General features: G+C 39.4%; 2 protein-coding genes across 2 annotated transcripts in view; both read right to left on the bottom strand.

Moving 5' to 3' along the window:
- LOC146463529 (uncharacterized) overlaps positions 1–15,102 on the bottom strand; it is a 116,815-nt gene extending 101,713 nt beyond the window's left edge. Inside the window, exons 1-5 of the mRNA XM_085084338.1 lie at positions 14,912–15,102; positions 12,821–13,904; positions 9,756–9,843; positions 6,741–9,389; positions 5,880–5,917 (exon numbers count right to left, since the gene is read on the bottom strand). Coding sequence (XP_084940464.1) covers positions 6,838–9,389; positions 9,756–9,843; positions 12,821–13,904; positions 14,912–15,102 — 3,915 coding nt within the window. The 3' untranslated portion in view covers positions 5,880–5,917; positions 6,741–6,837. The remainder of the gene's footprint in view (positions 1–5,879; positions 5,918–6,740; positions 9,390–9,755; positions 9,844–12,820; positions 13,905–14,911) is intronic.
- Positions 1–16,392, bottom strand: part of LOC146463527 (uncharacterized) — a 191,140-nt gene that overhangs the window by 155,220 nt on the left and 19,528 nt on the right. The window lies entirely within an intron of this gene.

The following is a 16,392-nucleotide window of genomic DNA, read 5'->3' as shown; positions in this document are numbered from 1 at the left end:
TTTTCCAACCATTTTCTCTGTTTACAATTGAAGCATTACCGCGAATCTTCGGATATTTTTGCACGATGTCCTTTTCTTACGTCACGCTCCAAATTTGGCCGAGTGGGGGACTAATGCGAACTATAGGTGAAAATATCGACAAGACTGCCTTCACTTCTAGCGCTCGTAAAAAAAAAAGGATTCAATATTTCTCAAAAATTTTTTCGAAAATGAGTTCTTGAAAGATATGGAAATCTACCAAAAGAAAACAAATTGAAGGGTTAGGGGCACTTTAAGTCCAATGCTAAAAATGTCAAAAATGAATGATCTTTCTGTTATTTCGCTATTTAATATCTGAAAAAACTTATTGCTGTCTATTATTTTTAACCACTGCCTCCAGAAGGCGAGTAAGAATTGTTTTTAATTTGGATTCCTCCAATGACTGAAACATTGTTAAAAATTTCACTTACAATAATCGAGAAACACTTTTGTCAAGCTAACAATGCTTACATTGTGTGCTACTAGATTCTACAGTAGACCTATGTACGCATTGCGTACCTATTTTTGTCCTCCGTAGTACAAATCTATCGTCTTTTCCAGTGAAGGTATCATTGAAAGGAAGTGACAGTGTTGTCACTTGAAAATCACATAGCATTTAAAGGCCCCGGGATAGGCAATGTCGGGGGATGGGCACCACTAGAATTGACTAACGCATAACCACTCGGGGTTACACCCCTTTCCTGTTTCTAAGGAATCAAGAACCAGCGTTCAGGCAATATTCGTTCCTTGGGCTGCCTCTCCCCACGGTGTCCCTCGCTTGCATTACCAGTTCGCTTCTTTTCTTCGCTTCTAAGTTCAATACATAAGGACAAAGTTCGTGCCACCATTATGTACGTGAATTGAGGGCAAACACTTACATAAAACAGCAATACGTTTGAAAAGAACCCAAAATGTTTCGCTTCTCCAAGAAAAACAACGGTTAATCATGATCAGGCAGTGCAAAGCGTGCATCAACTCGTACCCAGATCTACCGGGGTCATGCACAAAAGGTACGCGAAAAAAAAATCAGACCCGAAACCTTGACTCGTACCGTACAAGTAATAAATATCTCATGAAAATACGTCTGCAGTAACAGATCTTGAAAACGGAAGTCGTTGCTTTCCGCTTTCCTCTTTCTTTCCTTTTATGTCATGTTCTTGATCTAACCAAAACAAAACTGGATGTCCGGAAAGGGAGCTGTGCTGACCTAGCGAACCGGTTAATAACTCTGTGACATAATCAAGGACTCTTCAACTGAATTTACAATGAGTGCTATTTCGCCATATTTTCCCTTACATGATGCCCTAACAGGCTCTGCTTTCAACCTCGGCAATAGACAGTTCTAGTGACAATGGTTGGAACACCTTCTCCAGTACCTTGTGTTGAATCTTGTTAACAATGACTTCCAATACAAAAAAAAGAGCGAAATCGAAGATAGCATGTGGATGCTGGTAGTCGTGTGAACTTGAAAGCATAGTATTTCAGAAAATTTAGGTGTCCTCTATTAGCAGTAGGAATTATTATTATTATTATTATTATTATTATTATTATTATTATTATTATTATTATTATTATTATTATTATTATTATTATTTAAAAAAATTGATAAGAAAACCTTAGTACAAAATATGCCATTATTTAAAACAGCAGCATTTAATACCTTCCAAGGTTTGCAATATTGTTTTCCTTGATCGGCTAATACCTTCCCTAGAAGGGATATTTTTTGTCCTCATACGAAATTTCGCTTCGGTTCAAACGCAAATCCCTTCGAAATATCGTTCTTAGATTAGCGAATTTTCGGGGATATACTCGAATTTTCGCGCGGCTCTCCAAAATCTCTCCGAAATCTAGCTGAAAAATCAGGAAACTTTGCTCGAAATATCCGCGATTTTTTCCGGTAGAACAATAGCCCAAATTCGGCGAAATTTGTTCGTATTAATTTGCACAATACTGTAGACAATCTTACGCAAACAACTTAGAGGTCCATCAAAATCTGATTGATTGATCACCGTAGTCATAGTATCGACTGCATTAATCGTTCTCTTATAGGCTCCCGAAGTTTCTTTTGTTACATTACACGGGTGATGGCATAGTGGATGCCGGCATCCTTTGCCAGCATCCACAAAAACTGTTAGACGTAACTTTGAGGGAAGGGGAGGACGGTGCATATTGCTGCTGCCAGACACTTTATGGTTTTGCGTATTTCTTTCCTGTCTTTAAGGTTTCTTTGTAACCCTTCACATTGCTTCGTACGTACCGATCAATAAACGATCTACTGTGAAAACTGAAGCGTGCTGAGAATTGTACATGGGAATTAGGGATTCACATACATGCACCGTAATGTGAAAAAACAGGAGCTCAAGTTTTAATGAACAGTTTTGCTCTCAGACATAATCATAGATGAATTCTCATTTTTAGTAGAGTGCTTCAAGTAATTGTGTTAAGTGTTGTAAATATTGCTTTTACAAGCACCACTGTATGCCGGTATTGGATAACATCTTGTGTTTAAAACATGAGGATGTAAAGCACCAAATAAATTATCGTGAAAAGCAAGGGCCTCGTTTTCTTAATTACCTGGAGATTCCGACGACTTCTCTTCGGAGGAGCTGTCCACCTCTACGCCGGAGATGCTCAATTTGTGTTCTTCTTTCAGATACTGTAGATAATCAGGCAACGCGTCAGAACTCTTTTCTACTGCTGCTCTTTGCTGGCTTGATGTACTGGGCACCAGTAAACCTTCCGTGAACTTTTCTCGGTTTCCTAAGATCCCTGTGCTTCCCCCTGGTAGACCAGATCCTGAGGTCACCTTACTATCAATCCACATTTGGCGAGCTGTTGGAAAAAAACAACAACCCTAAACTAGATGAAAAAAATTGAAAGAATGGAACTGTTCCTACAAAGTGACTATGTGGTGACTACAGGCCATTCAAATTTGAAAGTAACCTCCTTCCATCTCCGAGGGCACGCAATTGTACATTAGTTTTTCCGCCATCGAAAAAGTGACAAAAACTGAGCTCTATTCTGTAATCAATTTTGGATGGTTTGACGAATGCTCCTCCCTAAAAGCTTCACATTGATGAAGATTGCTCATTGTGACGTTGTGATAAGTCATGTACATCGAAGGGTGGTGATGAAATTTGTTTCCATGCTCCAGTTATCCTCGAAAATCGGTTAGAGAATAAACATACTGTCGTGCTGAATCAGACAAAACACGAATTGATCGCAAACCACGTATTCGAACCAACACTGGGAAAGAAATGTTTCCCTATCAGGCGATTGACCTCTGGCATGATATCCCTCATTACTTGAAAGATCTTAGTACATTCTCTTTTGCTAAAGAAGTAAAACAATGTCTGCTGTTTAAATAATACTCTTAAGAATTGCCTAAAACACTTCTCTGAATTATGATATTATTAAGCATTATTAACGGGGTCTGCTTTCTTTCTTCTTCGTTGCTCCTTTTGTTTATCAAAATTAACTGTAAATAGTTACTAGAGGTTAACTCGAAAACCTTACGGTTCCTTTAGCTTCTAGGCTCCAATTACCTAAATTACTTTTCTTATTGTTCTCTTTAATTAAACTCTGATGTATATAACGATCCTCTGTAACTAGTTAAAGGCCGATGTTCACGGTTAAGCGTATGCGCGAGCAGACCAGCTGAAAATAAATTGTGCGGGTCGACACTAAATTCGACATGAGCTTGTGGTGAAATAATCTGTTGAAATCGTGCCTGAATTTTAATCATCCGCTCTTTGTTCTCCACTTTTTGTAATCTAGTTCAAGTTCAAAACACGACTGGACGCTTTCTGGCACAGCTACATCCCGCCAATTTTTTTTCGTAAAATCTTTTTCCTAGTGTTAAAAGTTTCCAATTCATGAATTTTTCATCAGCGATGTTTTATGAAAATTATTTGACATCGGATTTCCATACAAACACGGCTACATTCCATTCAAATGCCGAGCTTTACGAGGGAATTTGAACGCATGTTTATTTCACTCTCGGAAATAATAGTCACGCGTGACATGGATTGACTGTAACAAACGAGCACGATCATGGAAGGCGGCGGGGGTGTTCATAGTAGGTTCATGCACATTCTAGTTCAAGAATTTCTTAGTTCAAGGAAATATGTTGTCTCGTACCTTGTATTTTTTGCCTCTTTTCGTTTCTTAGGAGAATAAAAGGTAGTCAATTCACGGAACCAATGTCCGCCAGAATACGGAACTGCATCGAGTGTTGTCACCGATGACCTATCCTAAGCTAGTAAGCTTTAGAGACTAAACTTTTTTATATTGGCTGTAACCCACAAATGACCTGTGATGTTGTAAATTAAAAAAAGGAAAAAAAAAAGAAAAGAAAAAAAAAAGGACCCCGACCCCGACACCGACAGCGACCCCAACCCCGACCCCGACCCCCGCCCCGGCCCCGGCCCCGGCCCCGGCCCCGACCCCGCGTTTTGGACCAAAATATGTCACTCTCCGCTACCCTTTGTCAAACTTGACCCCTAAAATTCATGCCCATATTCAGACCTGAGCTCGATTGCACAAAGCATCTTAAAGATAAGTGAGAGTTTTCTACACTCAATGACTGTTTTCCAAAGGACCTTTTCGAGCACTGTTTGTGCCCCCATCCTCAGTAAACTGCCTTCAATCAGTCATGATAAAACGCCTGGGACGCGGTGTCATGGCATTCTGACGTGTTCTCCGCCGCCTGTGATTCTTCAATTGAGAAAAGCCATGACAGTCTTTTGGCGCCAGCAACGTGTTTCTAACAACGTTTGCTCAAGTTTACCGACAGCCGTTACCACTTCATTGCTTACTCTGATGTCTAAACGAGTAGAACGATCCAGCTCAAGCAGTATGTGTTCGAAGCTTTGCCCAAAAAGAAACAAACATAAGAGTGATAATAAGGAAGCGACCGACTCACTAATCTCTCTAAAGCAACTCCTCGATAAGCTAAATTCTATGGAATCTATAATGGAAGATAACTTCTCAAATCTCAACTCGCAGATCGCTTAAACAACATACGAGCTCAAAAGTTGGCTGAAGGAATTCGAAATATCCCTCAACAGCGCTTGGGCCTTCATCGAAGATCTTAAGCAAGAGTCTAAAGTCTATATGCTCCCCTTCCGAATCTTGCAAGAACCAAAGCTCATAACCTTCCGGTTCAAAATTATTCACAACATCGTACCAATGCAGTCCAATTTCTTTCGTGCTGGTATAAAGGACAATGATATTTGCCCGCTTTTTAACTCCGAAGGTCAATCATCATTGCACATATTGTTTACCTGTAACATTTCCTACACGTTTTGTAGCCTCTTTAAACGATGGTGGCACAAAACTATTCAAGTACACACAAATCTCTCTGAAAGTGTGATTCTGTATGGTTGGCACAAAAAAATCAAACAGCTGGTTAGCGCTCAATTACACCCTCATCATTGACAAGTACCATACTTTTAGCACAAATGTTTACAACGACAGCTCGGACTTTGAAAGCTTGCTTTTAAGCCTGGAAAACAAAATTGTTGTTATGCGATCGATAGCAGTTGCAAATAATAAATCACAACAAATTCTAAGATCTTAGGGCCCCGTGTAATATTTTGTATGTACGTGTTCCTCTGTAACTGAAAAGCGTCCTGTAAAGATTTGTAAGTAAATTAGTTTCAAACTTCACGAGTATGAGTGTGGGTGTGTGTGTGTGGAGGACGGGGTGGGTTGGGGGGGAGGAAGGGCGTTTATAAGGGTTGGTCCTACAGGATTGACTAAATCCTTTTATGATGGTGACTCGGACTGCAGTAATTAACACTGTTTTATTCCCTTATATGACAGTTAACGGAAGAAAAGTTCACCTTACTGCAACTTACCATCGTCGAAAGTTCTTTCTGGGTCATCTGAAACATTACTAAAGCAAGAAAGAAAATAACACATGCATGACTATCCGTTCACAACAATAACAAAAAAAACGCCTTTTAATGAAGGCAATCTTTAAACAGCAACGAGGACACCACACCGGCTTCGAATTCGATTTCGGGGTATTATCAGAATCTTACGAATGCTCACAGCACTGAATAATACCAAGGTGGCAGCCACGGAGAGCTGCTTTTCCCTTCTCACGACACACACACGTGCCACAAGTGGCCCTGTTATACCCCTGTTATACGGATACGCATTACTGAAGGTGATTTTGCAATCCTTGAGCCAACAGCTCCCACAACGAGTTTAAGGAGATGTAGTTAAAAACGTCACCTGTCGCCACCACTTGCAAGGACAATGTAACACAGTGGCTTTCGAGTTCCGCTCATGGCCTGGGCCTACCACTGCCCTGGTAAAGGGATAGTCACTCGGGAGTGGGGACAAATATTTGGTTTTAATAACAGAGCTGAAGACGTAATTTGGCCACCATAAAGTGAGATATGAGTGCTGACGTTTCGAGTGTTAGCCCTTCGCTCTAAATGTCAGCACTCGAATCTTTTTACCGTGACAAAATTACCTTATTTACTTGGTTGATAAAACCAAATCTTCATTACTGAAGGGCAGTCAACAGGCTAACAAACTTTAGAATCCGCATACGAAACTTAAAGATGTACCCATTTACGTGAATGAAAGCCTCTCAGCTTTACGCTTCGAATTTAGGGACCTAGACTGATAGGGTTGAGAGGCTTTCAAATCCTTTAAGTTAATAAATATTAAACGGTGACTTTTACAATTAAGCCCAAACAACTTACCTCAAGTGACCAAAATTCAATGTTACATCACCACTGATCAGCTCAAACGGAGCCCAGTATTTAATATCACTGAAGTTGTCAGATTCCCGCATTTGTTTCATGGTCTGCTGGAGCCGAGAGCCTTACTGGCACGTTGTCCTTCCGCCAAATGCTCGTAGAAGTATCTCATAAACTGCAGAGTGGCTTCGTCACTAATGGCCCACAGTGATGCAAGGACAGAACGAGCACCAGCACCCAAAAAAGCACGCGCAAGACCCACCACACCCTCTGCCTTAATCTTCCCTCGGCCGCTATGGCCGTAGCTTAGGACAACCAATCTTGCTCGTAGTTTGACATTTAACACATCAGCCATAGTCAAAAGGAAGTCTTCCTGTTTGAGTTTTTTCTTGGCCACCGTTGGATCAGGAGACAAGAAAATTTCACCAGTTTCCACACGGCCATGGGCTGCAATGTGTACCAAGGCCACTGAGTTTAGCCTGCTCAACACTTCAGCTTTTGTTGCCTCTTTTCCAATCAGAGGTTTGATGTTCAGAATAGCACCGATCATTTCCACCTCCTCTTTGGCAGCTGGAAGCTGAAGGATTCTCCTTCCTCTGCAAAGGATACCTTCCACCCATGGATCACCAACAAGCAGTCCACCAGACGTACTGTGGTACCCCTCAGGGCACTCTGTCATTAGCTTCAAACTTGTCAATGTAGGAACCAGTCGAATTGTGAGCGTTTCAGACAAGTACCTGGAATGTTGGTACAGAAGTGCAGCATAGGGAACAAAAAATAGTGGACCATCAGGAACAATGATAACTTCATCGCTTTGTAGCAGATGTGAAATCGGTCCCAGGACCACATCGGACAACGCCTTTAAAGCATCGCCTTCGCCTTCTGCAGATGCCTTTGACTTTTCATCGCGATTTCGATAAGGAACCTCTACAGATTCTCCCTCTGCTGGCCCATCCAAGGAGCGATTCTCAAGCATGAATTTTTTAAAGACTCCAATCTGTTTGTATGTTTTGTGAGTCAGAGACTCCAAACTATCACTGATTTTCTTTCGCTCGAACTGGCAAGGACTTCCTTTTTGCAGCACCCAGAAGTTGAGTGAACTGGGGCTTTCAGCAAAAAATATCGTTTGCGATGGAAGGTGGCTTGAAATGGAAGAGATTGTATTCGTCTCCTCAGCAGACACTGGATGAACTGATTTTACGCCGTATTGTGATTCCATGAGATCCATCAGAGCCTGTGCACGTCCACGTTCAGCTGTAAAAAGCGCCTCCTCTGTCTTGTTCTGTGGTAACTGAACAAGCCACAAGTTGCTGTAGGAAGCCTCATGTTTGTTCCGGAAGTCGATTTTCCATCTGTCATTCGATTGAAGAAGACCCCTAAGTTCATCAAATAATCGTACACTACATTTATAAAAATCCTCAGCTGTACAAACATCGTCGAGAAAGTGATGATCTTTACCAAGACAGTCATATGCCGTTGCTTCAAGCATTTTGTTTCCAGTTTTTTTAGCGATACTAAGAGCTTTCCGATGGTACTCGATAGCTGTCTTGAAATCTCTACGCCGGAAATAAACAGTTCCAATGCCCTTATAAGCGATTCCTGCTGAGTCTTTGCTACCAATTTCTTTAACGATCCAAAGACCTTGCTGATAGAACTCCATACTTGCTTTAAGGTTACCAAGAGAGAAATAAACAGAACCAAGCCCCATATATAGAATTCCCTCTGAGAGCTTGTTCCCAACTTCTTTGGCGATATCAAGAGCTCGCTGATAACATTTGGTAGCTTTCTCATAATCCCCTTCAGAGAAGTAATCATTACCAAGCGCATCGTATGCAGTTCCTTCTGAATCTTTGTTCCCAACTTCTTTCATGATACTAAGAGCTTGCTGATGGAACTTGATAGCTGTCTTGAAATCACCAAGAGAGCGGTAAGCATTACCGAGGTTCGTATATACGCTTCCTTCTGAATCTTTGTTTCCAACTTCTTTTATGATACTAAGAGCTTGCTGATGGAACTTGATAGCTGTCTTGAAATCACCAAGAGAGTGGTAAGCTACACCAAGGTTCGTATATGCGCTTCCTTCTGAATCTTTGTTTCCAACTTCTTTTATGATACTAAGAGCTTGCTGATGGAACTTGATAGCTGTCTTGAAATCACCAAGATAGCAGTAAGCAGTACCGAGGTTCGCATATACGCCTCCTTCTGAATCTTTGTTCCCAACTTCTTTCATGATACTAAGAGCTTGCTGATGGAACTTGATAGCTGTCTTGAAATCACCAAGAGAGCGGTAAGCATTACCGAGGTTCGTAAGTACGCTTCCTTCTGAATCTTTATTTCCAACTTCTTTTATGATACTAAGAGCTTGCTGAAGGAACTTGATAGCTGTCTTGAAATCACCAAGAGAGTGGTAAGCAGTACCGAGGTTCGCATATACGCCTCCTTCTGAATCTTTGTTCCCAACTTCTTTCATGATACTAAGAGCTTGCTGATGGAACTTGATAGCTGTCTTGAAATCACCAAGAGAGCGGTAAGCATTACCGAGGTTCGTATATACGCTTCCTTCTGAATCTTTGTTTCCAACTTCTTTTATGATACTAAGAGCTTGCTGATGGAACTTGATAGCTGTCTTGAAATCACCAAGAGAGTGGTAAGCTACACCAAGGTTCGTATATGCGCTTCCTTCTGAATCTTTGTTTCCAACTTCTTTTATGATACTAAGAGCTTGCTGATGGAACTTGATAGCTGTCTTGAAATCACCAAGAGAGCGGTAAGCATTACCGAGGTTCATAAGTACGCTTCCTTCTAAATCTTTGTTCCCAACTTCTTTTATGATAGTAAGAGCTTGCTGATGGAACTTGATAGCTGTCTTGAAATCACCAAGAGAGCAGTAAGCATTACCGAGATTCGTGTATACGCTTCCTTCTAAATCTTTGTTCCCAACTTCTTTCATGATACTAAGAGCTTGCTGATGGAACTCGATAGCCTTCTCGAATTCACCGAGGCGATGGCAGGCAATACCACGGTTCATGTATGACGTTCCCTCCGAACCTTTGCTTTCAAATTCTTTGGTGATACTACGAGCTTGCTGATGGTACTTGAAAGCGATCTGGAAATCACCAAGAGAGTGGTAATAATTACTAAGGTTCACATACGGCTTTTCTGCTAACTATTTGCTTCCAACAGATTGATTCTTTTTCGCACGTTCTTGGCGTGATGTGTATCGTATTTTTCGTAATTCCCAATGTAAGACGACATGTAACGTTTGTAATTTTGGTTGTAAAATGCATAGGGGAATGGCTCATCGATGTCATGCAAGGAAATAACCATGGAATTTAGTGAGGTTGAATATATTGGCACTGAGAATTACGAGAAATATTGAAGCTAGTTGAAGACACAAACTCTATCGGCTGGATGAAAAACCTAAATAAATCACAATCAAAGTTCCTATTAAACGAAAACAGCAACGGGATTTCATGTAGATGTTTTTAAAATAATTTGGCACCCGGAAGTTTGCGGCCAGAACCCGCTGTGCGCACAGTTCCAGTGTCGTCGGATCCATGGGACGGTTTTACGACTTCTTTGACCTTGAATTCTTGCATCGACAGCAGAGCATATCACTATTCAATTGCTTGATTTTTTTCAAATCATTTTGCCATTACACTAAATTCCAAGAACATTTTTTTTTTTTTTTTTGGGAGGGGGGGGGGGGTTACCCTCTGGTTAATCTCGTACCCAGATCTCCCACGGTCAGGCGGAGGGGAGATCTTTTTTTTTTTTTTTTTTGTTGTTTTTTTTTTTTAATTTTTATTTGCAAGAAAACACACAGCTACATACAATAATAAACTAGACAGTACTTACGCACTTACACTTTGTACAATATTACAATTAGCTTACTCATTCGCTGGCCCGCTAACACACCATTCACAACACTCACTCACTCATCTCATGCTTTCATGCACTCACTCACAAAAAATTCAAAGTCACACCCGTACAAGTCATATATATTAAATAGGTCTAAATATTGTCCATTTCTTTTTAAATATATCTAATGTATTATTTTTCGTACAAATAAATTTCTCTGTGTCATACTTTAACGATACTTTAAATTTGTAACCACCTATATTCGGAAGTTCGTTATTTCTACTACACCCCCATAAATAAATTTTTCCTATAAGTAACAGGTAATTTAGTAAGGGGCATTCTGGTGTTAGAACACCGATTAAAATATCTCTTAACTCAAGATGTATTTGTTGTTTTGTCAGGAATAAGTAATATAATTCAAAGTCTTTCCAAAAAGTAATTGAGTAAGAACAATTATAAAAGAGATGCTGTATAGTTTCTGATTCCCGTTTGCAAAAAGAGCACAGATTGTCTGAAATATAGCCGATTTTATGTAATTTTGAATTAGTGTAAAGTATAGAGTTTAATACCTTAAACTGAAAGGCCTGAACGTATGGCTCAAAAGCAACTGAATGGGGAAGACAGAAAGCTTTTTTCAACGCCTCATCAGATAAATTAAATTCACACTTTAGTTTTTGCGCATGATTAGGGAAGCGTGCCTTTTTACGGACAAAAAGGGAATAGTAATCTTTAGATTTCTTTTTAGTTACATCGAAAAGACCACTGTCAGTTTTGAAGGATGGATTTAGGACTATGGGATCCGGTTTATAATTAGCATTTCTTAAATTCAGCGGTATGGAGTGGCGTAGACCAGTCCATTCCAGAAAATTCGTCTTCTCTATGTATTTTGCCTGTAATTCATAAGAGTCGATATTATTAAGATCAAAGCGTAAGTCGCCCACAGTTCGAATCCCATTATTGAAGTACCTTTTATAGAAAACTGGTTTATTGTTTATTCGTATTTCTTGATTATTCCAGATAAAGTAATGCCAGTTAGTATCATTTGCATTGTCTTTGCGAAACTCAGACCACCATTTCAATAACTCTGCATAGAATTGAGAATTAATATTTAAGTCTTTAATATTATAATTGCAATTAAAAAGAACCAGACCACCTGTTTCTTTTAGAAGATATTCTAAATAGCTTTTCCATACGCCTGAATTATCACCAAAGATTCTTTTCAGCCAGGAGAGGCGGAGAGATTTGATCATGCTTTCAATATCAACCATTTTGAGGCCACCTCCCTCATAGTTATTTATTGCAGATACTCTAGTTACTTTGTCTTTACCTCTCCATAGGAAATTGTATATCAAATAGTTTAATTCTTTCACTATATGTTCAGGGGTAGGTAGCAAAGAAGATATGTAAACAACTTTCGGCAAGAGCAGAGTTTTGATAATAGTAACCTTCCCGTAAAGGGATAACCCCCTGGAGGACCAGATATTAATTAATTTTTTTATCTTGTCAAGCCTTTCTGAGAAGTTTTTTTGAAAGAGAAGTTTTTTATCATATGAAAAGAAGACTCCAAGGGCTTTTATTGGATCGCTCGGCCATTTGATTCCGAGCGGCTTCATTTCATTTCCTTTCAGCGATCCCAGCCACATTCCCTCTTTCTTTGAGCTATTGACCTTTAAACCTGATATATTTTTAAAATTCTCTAGCAACTGAAAGAGTATGTGGGCCGACTCTATGTCAGCGAGAACCGCAGTTGTATCATCAGCATATTGTAATAATTTGGTCTCTTGTTGTTCAATTACAATTCCCTTTATTTCAACATTTTCTCTGACGGAAATTGCCAAAGTCTCAACAGCTAAAAGAAAAAGATAAGGAGACAAAGGGTCACCCTGCCTGGCTCCTCTTGAAAGGTTAAAGTATTCTGAAGACAAGCCATTATTTATCACACAGCTTTGAATGTTCTTATAAAAAGTTTTTATCCAACGCTTAAATTCAGGGCCAAAATTGAAGGCATCCAGACAGTTAAACAGAAAGTTCCACTCTAAAGTATCAAAAGCTTTTCGAAAATCAATAAATATCATCAGACCAGGTATATTTTCTTTTTCTGTAAAATCCATAATATCAAGAATTGACCTTACCGTTTCACCGATATAGCGATCTTTAACGTAACCGGATTGATTACAGTGTATAATATTAGGCAGGACATTTTTAAGTCTAGAAGCAATTACCTTCGAGATTATTTTGGCATCAACATTGACTAGAGAAAAAGGTCTCCAATTTTCTATTAACGTGCGATCTTTTCCTTGTTTTTCTATTAAAGTGATGACAGCTTGCTTTTGGGAATTGGACAATTCTTCCTTTACAAAAGACTCATTTATGCAATTAATGAACGGCTCACCAATAAAATTCCAACATATTTTGTAAAATTCAATTGGGATTCCGTCATTTCCGGGAGACTTATCGTTTTGAAAAGTTTCTAAAATGCTTTTACATTCGTCGATGGTAATTTGGCCTTCACACGATTGTTTCTGTTCTTCAGATAGTTGCGGAACATTTAAATTGTTCAAAAAAGACGTGATGGAATCCGTATCTGTCGCTTTTGATTTGTACAAGTTGTAATAAAAATCCTTTTGTTCGGAGAGTATCCGGTAAGGATCAGTTGTTATAGCGCCACTTATTAACAGCTTTCTGATATGTTTCTTCACATGATTTCTCTTTTCCAAATTCAAAAAGTACTTAGTGCTTCTTTCTCCATGCTCATGCCAGCGAGCCCTTGCACGTACAATAATTCCATTCGTTTTCTCTTCATAAAATAATTCCAGCTTCTCTTTGACTTCATTTAAACGAGATTTGTTTAAATAATTTGGGTCATTTTCAAACCGTCTGGTTGCTTCTTTGTATTCCTCTTGAATTATCTTTTCTACATCATTTCTCTGTTTAGTTTTTTCTTTAGAGTACTTAATAGCATGCTTTCTGATATTGTATTTAATCCAATCCCAAACTGCGCGTTTGTCCGATAACTCTTTTTCTCCCTCCAATTTCCATTTAGAAATATTAACACTCAGATAATTTAAATATACCTCATCATCCAAGAGAGAAACGTTCATTTTCCACATGCCAGGTCCTTTTGCCTCTCCAATTTCACCGAGGATTAAACTAATTGCCGCGTGGTCCGTTCTTATCGCAGGGATAATGTCCGTAGAATTGACGAAATCACACAGATTATTAGAAATAAGCCAGAAATCCAGACGACATAATATAGTAGGTGATTTTTGACTCCAAGTATAGCTTCTTGTTTCAGGATTTTTGACTCTTCAGATATCAACCAAATCCAATTCATTTTGCACACATTCTATGCTATTCACAACCGATTTCCTTGGTATCATTATTCCACCTCGTTTATCTAGATTTGGGTTTAAAGGGCAGTTAAAATCTCCACCTAAAATTATATTCTCCTCAGAATCTAAGTTTTCAATTTGAAGCAAAATATGCAAATTCCTGAAGAATTGGACAGATTCTTTATCTTTGTTTGGTGCATAAATATTGACGAGTACATACACTTTGTCGTCAACTTTAATTTTAGAAATAATAAAACGCCCGAGGGGATCGGGAATTGTGTGAAGCACTGAACAATTTGCCTTGTTGTTGATCAGTATTGCAGTTCCACATGAATTTGGGCTACCGTGTGAAAAAAGCATTTTTCCGCCCCATTCATTTTTCCATTGTATTTCTGTTGTTTTGTTTGAGTGCGTTTCTTGTAAAAAAAATCACATCTGTGCTCTTTCTGCGACACCAGGAGAAAATTGTACGTCTTTTTTTGAAGTTACTAATTCCCCTTACATTCAGAGACATTATTTTTAAAGTAGCTGACATGTTCTACCTGCGTAAACAATGAATTCCATATATAAGAACTGAAATTCCGAATAAACAGCTGAGGGTTGAAGGACTTACGAGCTTCCGTAAAAAAATATATTCCTGATTGTTTTGAAGTAAATACAAAAGAAATCATTCTTCGCTTAATACTCAACAGTGTGAACTTTGCAAACAAACATCCCACTAAACTAAGACTGACTAAAAGACAACCGCAAATGACGTATAAAGGAACACACACATTACTCCTCTCTAAGAATGCACGATGGAATAATATAAACTCCATCCAACATTCAGAACTCCGTCGAACTTGTTAGCCCCTTATTCCAATTGAAACACTTTAGGCCCGCCAAATCAGAATTCTCTTAACATCATTTTATGTAAACATTAGAAATCGCAACCGACAGAGCGCAATCAAAAGCGCATTCTCTAGCCAAACGGAAATTTACATTGGGACAAATTTACCATTTATATAGAGCTTGTCCGGTTCTGCTTTGCTAAAAGATGCCTTCATACCGTTCTTTTTGGCCTCCTTTAACTTCTTGATTTGTTTACGTCGGCGCTCAATAATCTCCTGAGGATAATCTTCCAGAACTTTAATCTCGGAATCTTGCAGGTGAAAAGAAGCTCTCAATACCATCTCGCGATCCTGGTAGCGGAGAAATCTTGCTATAATCGGTCTTGCCTTTCCAGCGGTAGGTTTCCCCAGACGATGTACTCTCTGCAATTCTATCTTCTTTTCTGGGTTTTCAAGTCCAAGGCCATTCTCCAGAAATTCAAATAAAATGTTACGTGTGTTAATCTTCCAAAACTTCTTGGACTTCGCCTTCGTGTTCAGCGTGCGTCGAGTTCTTGAGTCGCTTATCTAACGGAGAGCTTGATTCCGACCCGCTAGAATCACTTCGTTGGGTTAATGTACGTTTTTGAGTAACAGATTTCGTTGGTAGCTTTAGAGTGACAGCAATATCATCCATAGACGGGCAACATTTAGTTTACAATCAGCTAACAAGTGCGGAGCTCTTACGGACACGTCTGTTCAGCGCCCAGGGGAGGAGGGGAGGAGGGGAGATCTGGTAAAGTTTGATTTGAGGCCCGGAATACGGGCCTGCCCATCATCCTTTGTCCACCGTGCTGCTCGTAACTGTGATCATTTTCGCTTTCGAGGGTGCTCTTCGGAACGTTCTTCGGCCGAGAGGACAACAAAACTTGAAACTTAAACCAAAACGAAAAAGGCAACAGGAGAGATTGCAATCAACAAGCGCGGTAAATCACTTTTTTACTAAGATTAGTTCCTACCCTTTGTGACCATCTAGACCATCTTTGTAATGAAAACTGTTCCAAGAACAAATCCATCGTAATTGTGCTTTCTCCACTCAAGATCAACGTGCTTGTCGACGATCAATTAAAAAGACTTAAGTCAACCGGAGTAAGCTGTACCAGTTTTCGCCTTAGATGGTAACTGTATTGAAGATACTGTAATTTACAGGCAGGGAAATGTCACATAATTTTTGTGCACCCCAAGGTAAAGGTAGCAACTGACAGTGCAGAGAGTTTTTGTTGTCGAAGCTTTATCAGAAAAATTTTGTGGTCGTTGTTGTAGATGAGGCACAGTAGAGTTACTGATTGGCATCTTGGTGTTAAATTTCGCATTGGAAAGTCAAATGGTTCATGTCATATTTTCATTTGCAAAGTTTCAGAAATTGTGGTCTACCAGTGATACGTAAAAATTATTTCTTCTCTTTGTAGTCTTTCAGCTGATTTGGTCACACAAATTCTCCTTCTTCCATAAGTTAATGGTTTAAATTTCCAAACCAAATGGATTGTGTAAATGCGGCAGGTTTCTTTTACAGGCCAAAGGACACAACTCAAGGTCACTGTAATAATATAATTTTATATGAACCAGCTAAACAGGGCCTCCTCCTACCTACAA

Source organism: Pavona decussata, unplaced genomic scaffold (assembly GCF_977016875.1).
Source record: "Pavona decussata unplaced genomic scaffold, jaPavDecu1.1 SCAFFOLD_175, whole genome shotgun sequence".
NCBI classification, from domain to species: Eukaryota; Metazoa; Cnidaria; class Anthozoa; order Scleractinia; family Agariciidae; genus Pavona; species Pavona decussata.
Note: the sequence above shows the minus strand (reverse complement) of the source record. Positions and strands in the feature narration are given on the sequence as shown.